The 19,203-nt window shown below is 45.9% G+C and overlaps 1 protein-coding gene across 3 annotated transcripts in view; it reads left to right on the top strand.

Moving 5' to 3' along the window:
• The window catches only part of NEGR1 (neuronal growth regulator 1), a 254,849-nt gene extending 248,233 nt beyond the window's left edge, over positions 1-6,616 (top strand). For all 3 annotated transcript variants that reach the window (XR_004781418.2, XM_035564421.2, XM_035564420.2), the window contains one exon: positions 3,299-6,616. Coding sequence is in view for 2 of the 3 variants with exons in the window: in XM_035564421.2 (XP_035420314.2) it covers positions 3,299-3,423 (125 nt within the window). In the remaining variant the exon portion in view is untranslated. The remainder of the gene's footprint in view (positions 1-3,298) is intronic.
• Positions 6,617-19,203: the final 12,587 nt, after the last annotated feature.

Genomic DNA, 19,203 nt, shown 5'->3' with positions numbered 1-19,203 from the left:
ATTGTAATTGATGCAATCCATTTGGCACCAGCAGTGAGAGGCAGGCATCTGCTTATAAATTCGCTTAGCAGCCCAGAAACACTTGGAGATTCCCAGAAGCCACGTTAAAGTGGAGATGCACGATGGCCTGGCAGGATTTCCAAAGCTGTGCTCTCCATCGGTGGCACCCCAGCAGCCGGGCGCTCCCCAGCTGGCCACGCAGGGGTCCCGTGGCTGGCGCAGCCCTGCAGGGGTGCTGCCATCCGGCCCGGAGCTGCAAAGCAGCCTCTTAGAGCACACCCAGCAGCGCCAGGCTGTCTCCACTGACAGCTGAATTAGAGGGCTGAAGCATCGCACTGTAATGTACATGCTGTGCTTCTGGTCCTTTGCAGTTATACTTCAAGTGTTTTCCAGCTGCCAGTTCCAGTTTGGTGGGTGAAGAAAAATGGCCTGGCTTTTTGAGTCTGCCAGTCTCTCCTGTGGTATGCAGGTCCAAAAAACAGCCCGCAAGGCCAATTGCTAGTCAGATTGCCTGTAGGCATGGCATGGATTTGGGGACATTCCACAGTGAGAGCACTGCCCTTGGGGGACTCTTCAGGCCTTCATGGCCCAAACGTGAATAGCTCGTTTGGTTTTGTTTTTCTACACTGAATACCACTGCAACTCTAAGTAAAACTTTATCCATTGGATAATTATTGGCAGCGCCTAATGACAGCAGGCTTACACCAGCTTGCCCTCCTTAAAAAATGTGAAGAAATGGAACAGGTATTGGAAGGGTTGGGGAATAATTTTAAGTGTTGGCTTCATCTCTTTCCCAGCACCAGTCCCTGTGAGCTGGCACAGGAGCACTGGCTTGGGGTTCCCCATGGGAATGCAGCCCCCCCTGCCGTGTATTCAAATTCAGTCCCTTACACTTCTCCAGATTTCCTTCTCCTTCAGTTTTCTATCACATCAAGTTCTTCTGGTTTGTCAGCTTTGGGAGACATAATTCTTTTCTATTATTTACACAAGTATATGTGTTTTTCCCCATTAATTCACCTAACACTTTTGTGCTGAAACAATACAGATATGATTTAATAAGCTTTACAAAGATAGTGGTGGTTCGTATGCAGGAAATCAGATTTACATAATTTTCCACTGCCTTTTAGAGCCACTGAAGTTCAAATTATCTTTACTTTGGGGAAACTCTTTTAATATGCTAAAACAAAATACCACCTCCACTATGCTTGAGCTTGCTATCATGGTTTTTCTAATACATCAAATGTTTTTTTCTAATACATTAAATGTTGGCTTGTCATGCTGCTTTATCACAGACAGAGCCTTTTGAATGAGAAGGGAAGGGAGTGCCTGGTCCTGTAGTTAGTCATGGTTGCAAGTCATTAAACTGACTGAAGAGGAAACTCTAAAAGCAAGAACTAATTTGGTTGTGTTTTTTTGTTGTTGTTGTTGTTTTGTTTTTTATTACCAGGATGGGGGCACCAAGCTGGCTCACTCTTGCTTGAGTTCAGCATCCACAAGCAATTTTCTATCCAGTTCCAGTCAGGCATTGGGTCAATTTAATTCCATGAAATAAATAAACACCAGAATTTCCTTCACCAGAACCAGTGCGAGTTCTCCCCTTGGCAGCACCCTCTGGCTCTGGGCACATCTCTCGGGGCATGAGCAACCTCATGCCATCGCCCAGAGTCTGGTCCCGCAGCTACACGGGGTCCTTGCCACTTGCTGGACAAAAATGTGGAGTTCTGGTTAGTCAAAGATGCAAATTCTGCGGCTCGGATCTAAGTAAAGTGCCACCTACATAACCAATGTCTGCTCGTACAAGTGGTACTCAACACAAGACATGCACAGCTTTTGTATTTTAGAATAGCACATAGTATATCAGACTGGAGAGCAGAAACTGATACCAGCACTCAACCAAAGAGCACGGGATGCTGTGGACGACTGTAAGAGGTCGGGGTCTTGTGGACCACCGTTCCTTCTCACCTCCTCCTGCATTAAGCGCTTGCATAGTCCTGGTTGTTTCCACTGCATGCCTCTGGTGCTTGTCTTCTGTAACATTCTTCTGACCTAGCTGGAGACATCTTGAAATGTTGCTGAGCAACACCGAGGGCTGGGACAGAGCCTGATGTAACGGCTGATGGCGGCAGACACCACCATTTCTGAAAAACTGCAGAGCCCCTCCTATTTTGCTGGAACATCTGACCTGAGTGTAAGATCAGGCTGGTAGCCCCAGAATCCGTAACAGTACAGCAAGCTCCAGAGAAAACATTCATGCTTGTGCTCCCCATTCGTGATTCACAAAACCAGGGCCAGACCAGGCGGCGGTGCTGAGCCTCGGCCCATGCGGCCTGCGGGGCGGCACAGCCTCCGTCAGCCTGCAGGAGGGCTGCGGGCCGTGCCGGGCCGGGGAAGCGTGGCAGTACATGGCGGTGCATGGCGGTACGGCTGCAGGTTGCGGGCACTCCTCAAGGGGTGCTCTCAGCACCCACAGCACCCCGGCAGCTCCTTCACCTCCCTGGGCTTGCAGCCATGTGGGGTTGTACAGCCCTGGGTGCCGGGCGCGTCTGCAGGCTTTAGGGCTAGACAGAAGGTGGATGAGTGGTAGAGGTAACGTAGTGCTCCCGGGCTCTGGGCAGGATGGCTTACCCGTCCCTTTTCTTTTCTGCCGTCTTGTATTTCACAAGAACAAAACCATCGGTTTCTGCGTGAGTCCTCTCCTGTGCTGCCCAGAAGGGCCAGCAGACCGGCTGCTCACAGTGGCTGCAGATGGTTGTCTCCTCACTGTTTTCTTGTATTTTAACTCTTGTGCATGCATTTACTGTAATACTTAATTAGGAATTTGAGAGAGGCATTGTATTAAAGCAAGTAAATACAGCTTCATCAGAGACTGACAATAAATGTGCATCTCTTTGGCTAAGCAAAACTTTCAAACTTTGGCTCCAAAAGTTAAGTAGAAAACAAGTTGTTTTCCAACAGAGCTAAATATATTCACCTCTCATTGATTTCAGTGGAGATTTAATGCTCAGTAACTTAAAAACAGATAAATTATTCAGATGTTTAAACATGAAGCACTCATCTAATGTTAAGTACTCACATTTTAAAATGTTTGCATTAATAATGGTTTGTGCTCTTTAACACAACAAGTAATAGTCAGTGAGCATTGTCGCGGGAGGGTTGTCTACTTTTGCAGCATTTTCTCCTGTTTTCAGAAGAAAGCTTTTGCTGCTTTATATGTCATTGTAGAGGAAGTACTGAATTATAAGTATTTGGGGTTTAGGAGTAGGAATTTTCCCTTAACCCTTTTCTTTTCTTTTTGCAGCTCCCAGTACAGCCCAGTATGGGATCACCGGTGATGCCGAAGTCCTGTTCTCCTGCTGGTACCTTGTGTTGACACTGTCCTCTCTCACCAGCATATTCTACCTGAAGAACATCATTCTGCACTAAATGTAAAGAACCCTAAAAGGCTTTTAAGGATTCTCTGAAAGTGCTGATGACTGGATCCAATCTGGTAGAGTTTGTTAAAAGCAGCGTGGGATATAATCAGCAGTGCTTACGTGGGGATGATCGCCTTCTGTAGAATTGCTCATTATGTAAATACTTTAATTCTACTCCTTTTTTGATTAGCTGCATTACCTTGTGAAGCAGTACACATTGTCCTTTTTTAAGACGTGAAAGCTCTGAAATTACTTTTAGAGGATATTAATTGTGATTTCATGTTTGTAATCTACAAGTTTTCAAAAGCATTCAGTCATGGTCTGCTGAGTTGCAGACCGTAGTTTACAAAAAAAAGAAAAAAAAGAAAAAGAATATTGCAGTAAAAATGTGCTTCTTTAAGGCTGCAATACAACATTCAGTACCCTTCTTAAAAACATTCTATCCACATTTACACAGAAACTTTTTTTTTTCTTTTGATAAAAAAAAAATCAATATTGCCTTCAAAATATCTCTTCAAAATATTACACATATCTAGATTTTCTTCCAGCATGATATTCAGGTTTCAAGAATGAGCCTTGTATTATAACTGCATTGTGCAGTACTGCTTTTTGTTTTCTTCCTTTTTTCCTGCAAATTCAGCATGGGTGTGCCTTCATAAAACACTACTTTCCTCTTCCACTCCAACAAATTTGGAATGTGTTTTGGGAAATGCTAAAGCATCCTTTTGAGCATAACAAATCTCTAACTGAGGATGAAGGTGCTATTGACTAGAAAGAAAAACCTCCTCTCCCATCTCCAGTGGGTAATGGAACTGCTTCAGATGTATATTTTTAGGCAATCAGTGAAGGATAGCACCAATTCCTTTTATTTTTTTCCCATCTACTAAGCAGTAGATGATCTCTGTAAAAAACTAGTTTTCCCATTACAAAAGAGAACACAAATTATTTTGAGATGTCTTTTGAATGTAAGAAGGTTTCTCTTAGTCATTCTAAATCAGGATTCTTAAATGGCTGTAAATGCGAGAAACTGAATCGTCCCTTTTATATTACTGGCACAAAAAAAAACCTATGTGAATTGGTATTTTTCTTGCACTTAATTTTATACTGGTTTGGCTAATTTAGCAATGATAAAGGATGCTTTTAAATATTAGAGATCTGAAAATACATAAAGTATCAAGCAGAATTTTATATATATATAATATATATATAAAATACATATATATATTAAAACAAGGTTGCTCTAATAATTGTACTGAATTGCATGCTGCCGTCAATGATGCATCTTTACAGACAGGACTTCATTACTGACATACTAATACTGTACAAATAGCTTACCACAGCAGTTTAGTTCTCGTACACGATTTCCTAGGACTGCAGTCTATCAAGATAAGACTCTCATTAACCTCAATGAAGGATCAAGTTTCAAAATAGCAAATAACATTACTATTTTTTCTAAGCAGCCCCATACTGCATCATTGCAAAATGTTGCTCACAGTTTACAGCTGAATTTAAAAATGCCATCCATGTAAATTGCTGGGACATGACTGTGTCCAGCAGCCTTTGAATACAAGATCTCCTATTGACAACAATAATAAAACCATTATCTACATTATTATTTCCCTGTTCTGTATGTGAACTCTAATAGGTGACACAATTATTATAAATATGACATTCTTTCTCCTAACAATAAGGCTTTGTGGCTAGCAATACCAGATGAGTACTGTGCATATGCAGCAGTTCCAAATCAAGTTTACAAACATCCCACTTTCTGAAAAGACAAACTGTGAGTTTGCTTAGACTCAGTATATATACTGTCCCATGCTAAAAGGTAGTTCGAATATGTGGTGAACCTGTTGTTGTTACTGATTAGCTCAGATGCAGGGTATAAAGTGAAATATGCTGACTCCAAAATATGGCAATAATTTGTCCTAGGTCACTCTGCTTTTGTTCAGTGACAGGTTGTACTATTTCTATTATATCATTTGCAGCTGTGTGCTGAGCAGTTACTATTTTGAGAAATGTGGCATTTTTTAAAAAGCCTTGAATAACGTGGCAAAATTAATTCTTTAAGGAAATGGCATAAAACCAATTCAAATTATACTATACACAGTCCTGATATTCTGATTTCCCTTGTATTGCAGCTTTAAAGTGCTATGTTTTAGAATCCCTTCATAAGAAACAGAGGTGCTGCAGATATCATGTCAGTACAGTTTTATGAAGAAAGAAAAAGGGGTACAAGTAACCCAACTCGTATGCTGCGTCTCATGTAAAACTGAGAGATGTTTGTATTCTGGGGCTGGATCAAATTATATATTTCAATTATATATTTCATTTCAGTGATTCCTAATATCTGAAACCTGACAATTCCAGTAACAGAATAGAATGAACAGCAGCTTTATCAAATGTGAAGAAAATGAGGAATGAGGTATTGACTGTTAGCAGACACAGAGCCACTGGGTAACATGGACAAGGCATTTGGTCCCACCTCTGAATTTTCACTTAAATTTGTGGGGACATGATTGTTGTCAAGTCCAAAAAGAAAAAAAGTATATATACAAATATTCCTAGGTGCCAATAGCATTTAGCATTTTCTTAGATAAGATAGGTTCTTAAACACCAGTCAGATCTGCGTGTTCAGCAGCGGACATGTGCGCACCCACCCGCTCAGCCCCGTGCACTCAGGCTCGCGCAGGCGCCCCGTGTGCCTCGGTGCCACGGGGCTGGGCTCTGCAGGCTGCTCGGCAGGAGCCGACTGCCCCGTCCTGCGGCCCCCCACAGAGGCAGAGGCGCTTACCTTTATGCACCGATTAATTCAAAGGGCGTGGTACATGAAGATAAGCAGCCTTGATTTTTTGCAGGATCGGAGCTATAGGCAGTATTGATTGAATAAAGAAACTTGGCTCCTCGGTTAACCTGTTCCTTGCGGTAAACCGGTAATTGTGCAGTTTGGGACTTACTGGGACATTCTTCCAACGCAGACTGTGCAGACTGCTGCCAATTGAACTCAACAGCATTTGACAAAATCCATTCACCCTTTAGTTTGTGGGGTGCGTTTGCTTTAGGCGACTGTTTGACGGTATGTTCTACGCTTCTTCAAATGGTTAACCCATACTGTTCATATCTGTTGGTCAAATATTATTATATTTATTCCCACCTTTAAAACGTGAAAAATAAATGGCTTAGCTCCAAGCAGTATAACTGAATATTTATATTAAGATCGTTGTCCACATTGGAAACCCCGAAGTCTGTAACACCGTAAGTTCCTACTCATGCAATAACTCAGGTCTGCTAATTACAATTGCATTGGTGACGTACACAGAAGCAATGATGCTCTAATTATACCGTTGCTGATCATGATTATACTGATACTGAATTAAAGGGTGTCTCACAACTTCTTGAACAAATGCAGTTTCTCAAGGGTTTATAACTTGGCAGGAAATATACTCCTCATAGCTAAACAGCTTTTTTTAAACTTTTCAATATATATATTTTTTTTAGAAACTGTGCTGTTTTTAAGATACAGGAGTGTTAAAAACCATCACCAGGAAAAGCTGCTTTTTTGCACATTTTCAGAGTTAGCATTCTAGACCAACAATGGTAAATGTTACGCCTACCAAAATCTCTGCTTATTCCACATAACTGTGTTATAAAGAATGTGTATACCAAAATATGTATTTACATGGATAAACAATATGCCTTAAAGACTAGATATGCATTTACTTCTGAGATTGGATCAGCTTTGTGCCCAGTCTGGAGGTAAATAATCCATATTTCATAGCCTGCCATAGGAGGTTTTGTTTCTTTCCAAAAAAAAAAAAAAAAAGGAAAAAAAGTGAAGAAGAACATTCAGTTTCTTTTAAAAGAATCTTAACTAATTTTAAAATTCTTGCATAAACTGACATATGTGAGGAAGTTTAGGAAAAGAATGAAGTTTTAGCTTTAGCCCACGCAGTGCACAGGCCCCTTTTCGGAGCTGTGCCAGCACCAGGCTGGGCCAGGGGCAGCCCCGGGGCTGAGACCCCCAGCGTGCGGTCACAGGGCCCAAGAGCTCGCTCGCTCTCAGCGTGCAGCCACCTTCCCAGCTGGGCGCCTTCTCCTTCCCTCCACCTCCTGCCCTTGGGGACACTGCACTGCCCATCCCCGCCTGTCCTCCTGCTCTGTCCCTGCTCAGCCTCGCCTCCAGAGCTTTCTACCTTTCTCCCTCCTGTCTTGGCCTCAGTTCGGGCTCAGCCATCAGATGGCAAGATGCGATCGCGGGCTCCAGCAGCAGTGGAATGGCCCCAGGAGTTAGGGGAAGAGGACGGCTGATGGGACCCTGACTCACAGCCCCAGCTGGCTGCCGCAGTGACCTGAGCCCCGAAGGCAGCCAGATGTTCCCGAGCACCCCCCGTTAGCAGGGACCTGTGGGAACCCAGCGTACCCACGTGCCAGCGCACCCATAGCCCCCCCAACACAAAACAGGAAACTCTTTTAAACAACAAATTGTTACAAAAAAAATCTGTAAAAACAAGAAATAGAAAATCTTCATTCAGCCTTAATAGATTAATAGATAAAAAATTGAAGGGAGGAGTTTACTCTGGGAGTTGACTTTTTCAGCCAAGACCAACACGCGCTGCACACGCACGGGTGCAGTGAGCACGCGTAGGCTGGGCTGGCTCCGCTTTTGGGTCGCTCCTTCCCTGCTGAGGCAAGGGAGGGATCTTACCCAGCGGTCAGGAAGGGCCGTGGCACACCGGGACACAGCCCAGGCTGCTGCAGAAGGGTCTTGGGACAGCCTGGCAGGGCTCTGGGTGACTGCTGTTCCAAAAACGTCCCTCACCAGGGCACTGACAGCACCGAGCAAATACCTGTTTGCTCCTACCACTTTCTGCCAACTTTCTGCCTAATTCTTGGAGAGCTCAAAGGTTTCTTTATATCAGAAAATCCCTGTGCTAGGAAAGTGGAGATCAGCATACTTGTCACATCCCGGAAACTTAGTTTTCAGTCATTTGTGTTTTAAAGGCGTGAAGCTTTCTGGTCGCCTGGAGGGCCGTGAGTCTGCACGGCAGGACAAGCTGCGGGCCGCAGACCCTCAGGCCCTCAGGCTGATGCCAGCGTCCCCTGCCCCGTCTCTGCCTCGTGTCCCCGCAGCTGGGCCACCAGAATTATCCCGTGGGGCTCCCATCAGTGTATGCCAGCCGCCGTCCCTGTGGCGGGAGGAGTGCAGGGACCTGTTCTTGCTGCCACTCGGGCACACCAGGGCACTCTCTGACGTGAGGAACTCTGAACCGAACCGCAGACAGTAGAGCAGAATAACACAGCTGAAAGTCATTTCACTTAGAGTCGCTTTCATTGTCTCGTAGCTCCCCGCACAGCCTCTGTGGCTGCCAGTTAAACCTGATCCCCCATTAGCAGAGTAAATTACATTTCTCAAAATTTAAAATTGGAGGAAGGTGAGAGGGAGTCAGTATCATACTGCTGCTGCCACTACGGCCACAGGAATTTCCCCTCGTATCTTCCAAATATGAAAGTATTCATTATTCCTCCAAACATTTTTTTTTATGCTGCCAGATAAAAAAATGCCTGTAATGATGATATATATTATATTTGGTATCTAGAGGGCAAAATCTCTTCTCTCCTAATGCACATCCATCCTTCTCTTTATTATTTTTCAGCCAAAACCAAAACACAATTCGCACATTACATGATGCGATTTATGTGCAATAACATCAGCTTTTCCACTTATCAAAACCATTACAGTCATAAGCACATAACTCCCATTAACCTCAGCGACAGCAACTTAAATGTGAACCACAAGTGAGAATAAACCTTAAAGATATCATTTAGCAGCAGCAGCCTTGTTTTCTGGTATGTGTCTAATGGCAAGATGGCAGGCTCATTTCTCTCCTCCCCCAACCCGCCTTTTTTTTTCCTCCTTATGCGAAAGTACACTTTTCTCATCGACAGGGAGCTTAATCTGGGTCCGAAGGTGTAGTCATTTAGATGTGTTTAGCGTTTCTGACGCATCGCTTCGGGCAGCAGTACTCCGTTGGGGCGTGCGGGCGCGAGAGGTGAAGTGTCCTGGGGAGCCGCAGCGAGCTGGGCAGGCTGCTCCCACTCAATGCTAATGAGACAGCTTCTCGCGGAAATTTCGGCTCTGTAGAAGCTACGGGAGGTAGCATGGTTCATTAGGCTACGAAAGCTTTAAAATGTTAAAGGAACTGGTTTTCCTCTCTCATTTAAGTGAATTGCTAAAAGCACTGGGTTGTTCTTCCACGGAACTTCAAATTCACTATTTTCTTCATTAACTTTGACCTTTTTACATCTATTACAATAAGAAAAAAAGTTAACTTCAGAGTAAGCTACTGCAAACTCACTTCCCCCAGGCTTTTAAAAAGCCTGAGAGCTTGGGCTGGGAAAGAAACAGATCTCGTTTGCCACTATTTTCTGTACAAAAGGGATTTAGTGTTAAGGATCCTGAGTTCCTCTGAATCGTTTCTAATTACTTTCATCAAGGCATGTACACATATCCTTTTCACCCAGTGCTTATTGGTAGCAAAAGGACAGAACGCCTGGTGCTGCTCCTGGGATGTGGCCCCTTCCCCACAGGCACAATTCGGGGCAATTTTTACAGGATGTTTGAGTAAAGCTTTTGAAGCAGCTGAAGACGCAGCCGTGTGCTGTAGCTGTAGGTGAGCAACAAGCCCAATTAAAGAGAGTAATGGTCCCACCCCACCTCCCTCCAGGTATCCCTAAAAAAGCCTTTTCCAACCAAGCCTGGTTTAGTTCCAAAGGCTTCAAATGTAAATGTCGTGACAATAACATACCAGCAAAGTGTTTTGCCCTTTCCAGCCCAGCCCAGCCCCACTGCACTGCTGAGGCATCCAGCACCAAAAGCCCTTCCATGTGTTGTTGTTTCCTCTTTTTTAAAGCAAAGGTACAAGTCGCGTGCTGCTCTGCTGCTCGTGTGCCTCATCTCATCAGCGCTTGTTTCCTGCGTTAGCTGACTCCCAGAACTGCTGCCGCGGCCACGCACAGGGTGCAGGGCGCCGCTTCCCCTCCGCCGCTGTCCTTTCAGCTCCTCGCTGTTGGCAGGTGGCTGGGATGAGGAAACACCTCGTGTTTCTCTAACAGGTCTGGTTTAACACACAAAGCTCAGTGGTGTTTACCTGACTCAGCCAAACCCTGCTCCCTACGCTGGGCACGTAAGCGCTGCTGGCACCAGCACGGGGTGCAGTATCCTAGTCTTCATCCGAGCGTAGCTCTGTGTGGCTGCGGCACCGCAGGCGGGTGTGGGTGCAGCTCTGCCTCCCCTGCAGATGAAATGCCTGGTGGAAAACACGCCTGAGCTTAGACAGGGTGTCACTTCTGACGGGGGAGTCTGAATAAGTGTTTCAGCCTTTGTTTCAGTGCCTTAAGCACCTTTTTGCAACAGACCATAATGTAAGAGAGTACATTTTTAAAATTAATTTCAGAAAGTTAGTCACCCCTAGCATCTTGGCTCCCCGAGCAGCTGCTCCCAGGCCAGACTTCACATCAGGCCCTCGGGAAGCACGGCGGTGGCACGGTGGCTGCGAGGCACCGCTGAGCTCTGCCCTTGTGATGGCTCTCGCCAGAGGGTCTGCCAGAAGGTGCCTGGCTCTTCTGAAAAACCTTGGCTGAGGGCTTTGACCTTTGATTCGAATGCAGAATTAGCACTCCAGTAAAGGTTAATGAACAGAAAGGAGCAGAGAGTTTTTGACCGAAATACTTCTGAAATGCTTTAAACATGTGAAGGTCACAGATCAGGCCCACTGCTGCAGAAAGCACCTGCTTCCCCTCGGCAGAGGAGGAGGAGGAGGGTCTGCTGGCATTTGGTGTAGAAAACTTCCCAAGTGATTAGGCTCTGAGCTCTTTTCACCTAAATATAGATTCATTCACCTAAATATAGATTATATCCCTGCAGCCCTGCCGTGCCCGCTGCGCCTGTGCCTGGTCCCCAGGTGGTGACATCGGCCCCACAGCGAGCTGGCTGCGATCGGGCACAGCTCCAGTAGGCACTCCTCGCCTGCTGGGCAGTTTTGGGGCGGTGGGCTGGGCAGGGGACGAGGCGCGACCCGCGGGCCATTGCGTTGGCCGCCCGGCTTGTCCCACAGGCAGGCTTTGGGGTCCTCTGCCTTCTGCAGGACGGCACAGGACTCGTCCCTTACTGTCTAAATGTGTTTGTTTTTCTGACAAACTGTGGTCTTGAAATGCAATTTTTTCCTTGTTTCTTCATCAAGTTGATGGTTGTGAAAAGTAATTATTTTAGCGTATGGTGAAATGTGCAATTATTACTGCTAGGCTCTTCATCTAAGACAATCCGCATTAGCATGGATCTCCTATGAGCACTGACAACAAGGGGGTCAGCCAGTTCTGGCACAAAAAGAAAAACCTCTCCCCAAACAAGTTCTTAATTTCTAATTCCTGTCCCACCCAAAAAACATGACACCGTTGTGGTAAATGGCAAATAGTAATGGTAAATACAGGGATGGAGTCTTAAAGTGAATCACAACAGCTAGCTGTCATGGGCTGTTAGTTTAATAATTGCTTCTAACTATTGTGTTCATTATTTCGATTATTAAGGCATTTTGCCTACAGGTAATGCTCACACTATTAGCAAAACCTGTGACTCGTGAAAAGTTCTTTAATGTTGCAATAAATCAGAAGTTCTTTGGGAAGAACTCCTGCCTTCCCCCGGCACAGGCAGAGGGTGCAGGGGCAGAGACCTCCCCCCCGCGGGCCCGAGGCTGTGCCCCCTCCCCAGGGCTGTGTGGAGCTGCTCAGTAGCACCCAGCCGCTCACCTCAGCTGGTGTTTGGAAGGGTTAGTAAGATCAAAACAAGTATAGGAGAAAAAACACCCCATGGTTTGTATTTGTTGAAGGCAGAGAGACACCATTTTAAAATAAAAGCCAAGTCTCCTGGAGGTAGCGAGCCAAATCTGTGTGTAATCATCATTTACTTTTCAACAGAGTATTATTAAAATAGCTCAACTTGCAGCACAGCTATCATGCCCAGTTTAGAAGAGGTATAAAGAATATACATTTATTCCATAGCTGAACATTTTCACTCCTTCATGTGATGGCACCTCCTCTGTCACCAAGGCAGACCCGTTACGGGGTCTGAAGGTGAAGGCCCTGACCCCGCAGGCTGTTCTCCCCAGCCACAGCACTGGCTTGTGCAGAGTGCTCTTTGCAGGGGCCATGCACTTTCCTCCAGACAACCAAATCCCTTGCCAGAACTGACAGGTTTGAGTGAGGGTGACTGAGGAGCCAAGAGCGGCGCCGTGCTTGGGCAAGGACGGCTCAGCCCGGCCCAGGTTGGTGCCCCAGGCAGGCGCTGTCCAACAGGACAGGGGTTGGCACCAGGCACGCAGCTCAGCACCAGCCCCTTCCTTATTTTCCCCAGCCCCTTCCTTCTTTTTCCCCCTAGCACCAGCTGCTGCTTGTCGGCAATAGCATACCAGTGTCAGGTCTGCGCCTAAGGGTGGCTGTCATGGTCCACTGGCAATCTCTATGATGGATTTTTTCTGCTTAACCCCCGGCGCTGGGAGGCTCGCCCAGCAGTGTGCTGTCCCCTGCCCACAGGCGCCTGCTGTCACCTCCTGCGCTGCTCCGAGCAGGGGGCGACGGCTCGCCAGGGCACAGCTCCCAGCCCTGAATCTGCAGCAGATATGCAAATGCACTTAGCAAAGCGCTCCCGCAGATGTTCTTAATTAAAACAACCCAAACCCACATAAAGTAATAACCCAAAAAACCGCCTCACCACTCTCATATGTTCTGAATCACTGCTGCAGAATACTACAGGAATATTATTTTTATAAGAGTAAACCATTTGCTAAATAAGCCACCTGTTAAATAAACACTCCCTCTCTCCAAATATTGTTGTTTTGTTTTCCAGACTATGCACAATCTGGATTTATTTGAGATGAAAAAAGATAATCGCTAAAGAAAAAAACCTGTATTTTGACTATTTGAAACTATCCATCTTGTGCGCACATCTGCTCCTTTGCAAGCTGGCAGAGCTCTTACATTAAAAGAGAATCGTAGGTACTTATTCAGCCAGGAGCTAATGAATTTCCATCATCACACCATGGCAGTCTTCACTTTTTTAACTTCTTCAAGCCTCAAATTGTTTCTTATTCACCTGGCTTGACTCGCCAATAGAGGTGTCTTCTCACAGGGACAAATCCTGAACCGAGATTGTATTAGCAAAGTTGACACAGGAGCAAGAATAGAAGTCAGCTCACATTTCATTGTGATCCTTTTTCCATGCTCCCAAAGCCAAGTTCACCGTTATCCCACCTCCAGCCTGTCTGTACAGGAGCACCCCGCTGCGCGCAGCCAGCACACAGCTGCTCCTTCAGCTCCCCCGTTCCCCTCCCATCGGTGGGGTGCTTCCAGAAAACACCCAGTTAGCCGTACTGAATGCACGTCCCCACAAAATAACCACACACACACACACACACACACGTTAAATAGCAATTAGTTAAATAAAAGATTGCATCTGGCATTTTTTCTTCATGCAGTGGACAGCAGCTCCGAGCTTCCTGCCCTCTCCTAGCACCGCGCTGCTCCATCCTCCAGCTTGGTCTCGTTGCACCTCTCTTGGGACATCTCAGAAACGAGAGCACTCAACAATTCAGGCTATATAGAGAATAATTTTATTCTGATCCTCAAGGTGCTGTTTAGAGCAGGACATGAAAGGCTACAGTGAAAAAGTGAAGGGAGCAAAACCAAGCGTAAAGGAGAGGGCTTCGGGCCAGGGCAAGCAGTGAATTACGGGAGCCAGCTTCCCTGCCAGGTTGCCCTGGGCTGCAGCTGATCTCCTCTCTGAATCAGCTGCAGGAGGTTGCTGTTTGAAGGGTTTGGAGTTCACTTTTGAGGAACTTCTCAGAAACTAAGATTCAGAGTCCTAAAAGCTGCAGAATGAGTGTCTCCAGGCACCGTGCGAAGTTCTTCCCGATCCTAGAGGAGCACTTTCCCACTGTGGGAAGTGACGCCTTTGAGATGCTCATGCCCACGCCCAGTTATCCAGCCTGACACAGACCTGGACCCAAAGTCAGAGTGCAGAGCTCTTGGGTGTTGTGCCTAGAGTCTGGGCTGAAATAGGTGCCTATGGCACACAAAGTAGTCAAAGCAGTCCCGTCAAATGTTTCTCCAGGCTTCACTGATAAACATGTGGCCAGAGAGATGCTTATCATCTATTGCTAACGCTGAGAACTGGTTGCAAGAAGCCACGTGCATTCTGTGTGTGTGCAGTTGTTTACCAGTGATTTTAAATGGCTTTAGCTGATTTTGTGTCCTCAGATCTGAAAATAAAACCTAGTTGTCACAAATAATTACACGGCACAGACAGAGGCTTGCAGTAAGTGTGACATCCTCATCCGTGCCAAGTTGTACTTGCACCAAGTCCAGTTAACTTGGTGAGACTACTTGTGCATGCTATTACACTCTGTGAATAATGGTACCTGATATCTGGCCCATGGAAACCTCTCTGATTGGCAGTAAAAGCTGGGTAGGTGATCACCTAAGTGCATAAAATGTGGCCATAAAGATGCATCAGCATTATGAGTTCATATAAAATTGCAGGCACAGAACTGGACAAAACTGCTTTTCAAAATCAGCCCTATTATAGCCTGTTCTTTTTCACAGAGAGCCTTTGCGATAATAATCCTGCTGCTATTTTGCATGTTCACACCTATTTTCTTGCTCTTTGACACTCAGCACCTAGCAACTTGGCTCGTTCACCTTTAGCTGATGTTTTTCCCATGCCTTCTGAACAACACAGCAGCAAAATCCTCTGTGCAAGTCTCACACTCTGTCCACAAAAAGAAGCCTTTTCTTCCAAGACAAGTTCAGTTTTCACCCAGCTACAGGCTCGCCTATATCTTTTAAACACTAAACCATGTCAGTTTGTGATTTTTTTTCCAAGTGCTTTTATACATCTTGACTCTAACGCAGATTCTTAGAAAATTTCACAAAGCTTCTATTACTCATTTCACTTTGAACGCAGCTCACAAATTAATGGTGCCTGTTAATTAGGCAGCTAACCTGGAAAAAAAGAAAGAAAAAAAAAATAAAGTAATGCTTCCCTTTTGAAGGTAATCTGCTGTAAAACACATTAAAGAGTTGAGTCAGATTTTAATAACTAAGAAAGTCTTTAGCTTTGACATATGAACTGAGTACGCCTGCAGTGCCCCATACGTACACATACACACACACACAGCTGTGCCCCAGCACTTGCCCCCCCCCTCCCCCCCCCCCCCCCCCCCGTCAGCTACCTTGCAGCACCGACCTGCTCGGCACCGAACCAGTAAATGCAGCGTGCAAGGACAACGCGGCCATTCCCACCCACAAAGCATCCAAACAACGCAGGCTGCTGCCCACTCTACTGCCCAGACCTGCATGCCTACTGCGTGCTGTGCAGCCCTGGCAAAAACTCCGCGAGTGTTTCCTCAGCACCAGACCTAACTACAAATGGTGCAAAACACAGTGTGGGTCGGGTACTGCCTGATAGGTGAGCTGCACGGAAGACCCAAAACAGGCTGCCAGCTTTTGAACAACTGCAGTCTTTGATAATTAGCAGGGAAGAAAGAAAAATGTTTTGCATACCTGAGTCTACATTAAAGCACTAGTGCAAAAAGGATTTTTTTTTTTTGGAAATATTGCAATGGCTGTTAGGAAAAAAGGACAGAGAGTTGCATCCATGTAAGACAGACCCTTCCCTTACCTCCCCATCTCATCCTTTTCCATATAAAAATCCAGGATTTGTTTCATTCAAAGAATAGACTTTAAATTTCTATACTCGTGTCAGGGCAACATTAAATATTAAAGCAAGATATTAAAATTTCAGAGAAACTAAATTAAACCTGAGGTATTCAAAAATAAGTGTTCCTGAATATTTAATACTAGAGATTTCATAATTAACTTTAGAAATCTCTCGTATTAAGAAAATGAGGAGCTGCCTAAAAAAAAATATGACCACAGCTGTGACCTTCCAGGGGGCTGTGGTGGATGCGCTGAGGCACAGAAAGGTGCGCGATGGGTTTGCTATGGAAGAGGCTTGGATTTACTAGGGATAAGAATGAGGCTGGAAGCAAAGTAAACCAAAGGTGGATTGACTGGATTCGTATGTCTCTGTAAGCAGGTCTTCCCTCCCTACCCATAAAGTCAGGCTGACCTTGAGGGGCAGGTACAGGTGGGCCCCCTGCTTGTGTCTGCCAAAATTCCCCCAGCTGGACTGCTCTGTGTTCCACCATCATAAAGCTGTTTGCAGCGTGCCTCTCCACTAATACTTCTAACATCTGCTCCAGTATGTGTATAAAACTGGGGGGAGAGGTCCACACCAGCACAGGAGCTGGCCCAGTACTTCAGTGTAACGGAAAAAAATAAGATAAGGTGGGGAAAAAAAAAGAAAAAAAAAAAGCTGCTTGGTGGCTGTCCCCACCCAGAGGGGTGCTGCTGGTGTGGGGACACCGCGATGGGTGGGGAAGGGCTTGTTCTCCTCCACTCATCCCGAGAAAATCCTGTGTGGGGCAGCTGGCTGTCACCCTGGGTAGGTTTTGGATCAGCTAATGCAGCTAACCCAGTGCTTGGTCAGGCTCACGTGCCCAGCTGAGCTGGATGCCTGGGCACAGGGCATTTTTTTTTTCCTCCCTTCACCTGAGATCCCAGGGCTGTGAAATAGCTCCAGCTATAAAATGGTTCATGGAGATTTAAAGCATCAGAATTTATTATTCTAATGTCTTCATCCCACATGCATTTTTATAAATGGAAAGTTGCTTTAAATCAATGGTATGCCAAATTTTTAGCTCTCTCAGAGAATTTGAGCATAGCAAACAAGGCCAGTGATTTACAGCACAGCCTGCACGTGGCCAGAAGTCCTCCAGGTGCCGTCACAAGCAGCCAGCTCGTACGCTGTGTGCTAAGGCTGTGGACTGAGTGATTGTGCCTCCGCTTAAAACTGCATAACTAATAGTACAATTAGCAGCACTCGTAGCAGAGACTGCACCGCAGCTTATGAACACTGTGTTCTGCCTCTGCTCATCCTACATCCACAGCTAAGGGTGATCTTACCATCAAAGTCTCTTGTATCTGTGGAAATCAAGTAGAAACGACTGTGGATGGAATAGAGAAAGTTGGTGGTGTCCTTCATTCACTGGATGGGTCTAAATGCCCTCCCACAGTGGAACATTACCCTGCAGTAATGGGCAGAGGAAAACCAGTAGATTCACTGGTACAGGCAGTAATTTGACATGGTCAAAGTCCTTGGGACCCGGCCACGGCCACAGCCCTTGCCCCGGCACACCTGCTGCCACTGCAGGCTCAGGCCCCTGGGAGCAGGGCGAGGAGCACCCATGGTGAGCAGGCCCACGACGGGCAGCAGGCTGCAGGTCACGCCGTGCTGGGCACTGCGGGCCGTGACTCGTTATGGTGGCTGCTAATTTGCACGACTCGTTTGGAGAGCGCCGCGCGGTACGATAGCGAAACAACACTCACTTCCAGCAAAATGTCAGATTATGGATGGAGGGGAAGAGAAGGGGCTTGAAGAGATAAAACCATATACTGACAAAACAATAAAGGAAAAATCAATCTTTATGACAGATGAGAGAGGAGATTTACAGTGTAATCAGAAAGCACAAAAAGATTCATGGCTTGCCAGAACAGTATCCAGGCAGCATTATTCTATAGAAGGCAACACAATCGTGCTGGCAAGATCTGTTTGCTTGTTTCTGAACAAATCTCTCAGCACGTTCTGTTGAAGTGGGCTGCTACAGGCACGGATCTCAGCACTTCATCTGCACGGGCACGCGTCTCCTTTCACTGAGCGCTTGGCTCCGCAATCCTTTGGCTTTTCCGATGCGATCAGCCGGCACAGAACATGTACTCCGAAAATTGCCCAAGATAAGGAGCCGCCCCAGCGGGAGATGCAGTGCCACGTAGCCTCCTTCTCACACAGTCAGAGCAGCAATTACAGTGAAAATCAAGGCAGACCTGCTCTCCTAATGAGCTTCTGGCTATCAGGTGGTTGTATTAGTTTCTGTTTAGTTTGATCTAATGTCTTTTAGATAAGGTCGAAATGACCAGTCATCTAGCCTTCAAAGAAATCCTGATCTATAAATTTAATACCATGTAAAGCTCATACTTCAACCTAAACCAGTGTAGATTGCTTGGCATTTTTTATCTAAAAAGCAAGAATCACATAGCAAGACCCTTAGGTGATTTAATCATCCAGTTACAGCAGTGGAAAAACAAACTCTCTTTTTTTTTTTTTTCTTGTAAAATCTCTTCTTATTGTATTATTGATGTATACCCTGGCCTTCAAAATCTGTTCCTTCCCCTCACCAGAATCAACAGTGGTCATTTACAGTGGGTAAATTGGTTTGCCCCTGCGAATTCACGGAAAGGGTCCTCAGCACATCCAAAACCTGAGCTTGGGCAACCCAAGTTCACCAGATCTGCTGCTGGGTTGTACAAGTTCTTGTAGGAGATGTGATCAGGTCTTGGCACGGGGCATTGTTCTGTTTTGTCTACATCTTTGCTTAGCATCGCTTTGCCCTGAAGCAAGGCAGCCTGGCAGCCCCTGCTTGCTTCTGCACTTGACTTCAGGGAGGCCTGGCAGACTGGGCACGGCTATTTTCCTACGGATGTGACAAATGTCAACTGAATGGAGAAATTAGTCATCGCGTATGTCAGAATAGCTTCTAAAACCACCTTTTAGGATGCGAAAGGATCTGCTCAGGGAGATAGGACTGTCCCTGCCGGGACCTCGTGCCCTCGCCTCAAGCCT

Source organism: Cygnus atratus, chromosome 8 (genome assembly GCF_013377495.2).
Source record: "Cygnus atratus isolate AKBS03 ecotype Queensland, Australia chromosome 8, CAtr_DNAZoo_HiC_assembly, whole genome shotgun sequence".
Lineage (NCBI taxonomy): Eukaryota > Metazoa > Chordata > Aves > Anseriformes > Anatidae > Cygnus > Cygnus atratus.
This window is presented reverse-complemented; position numbering and strand designations above follow the sequence as displayed.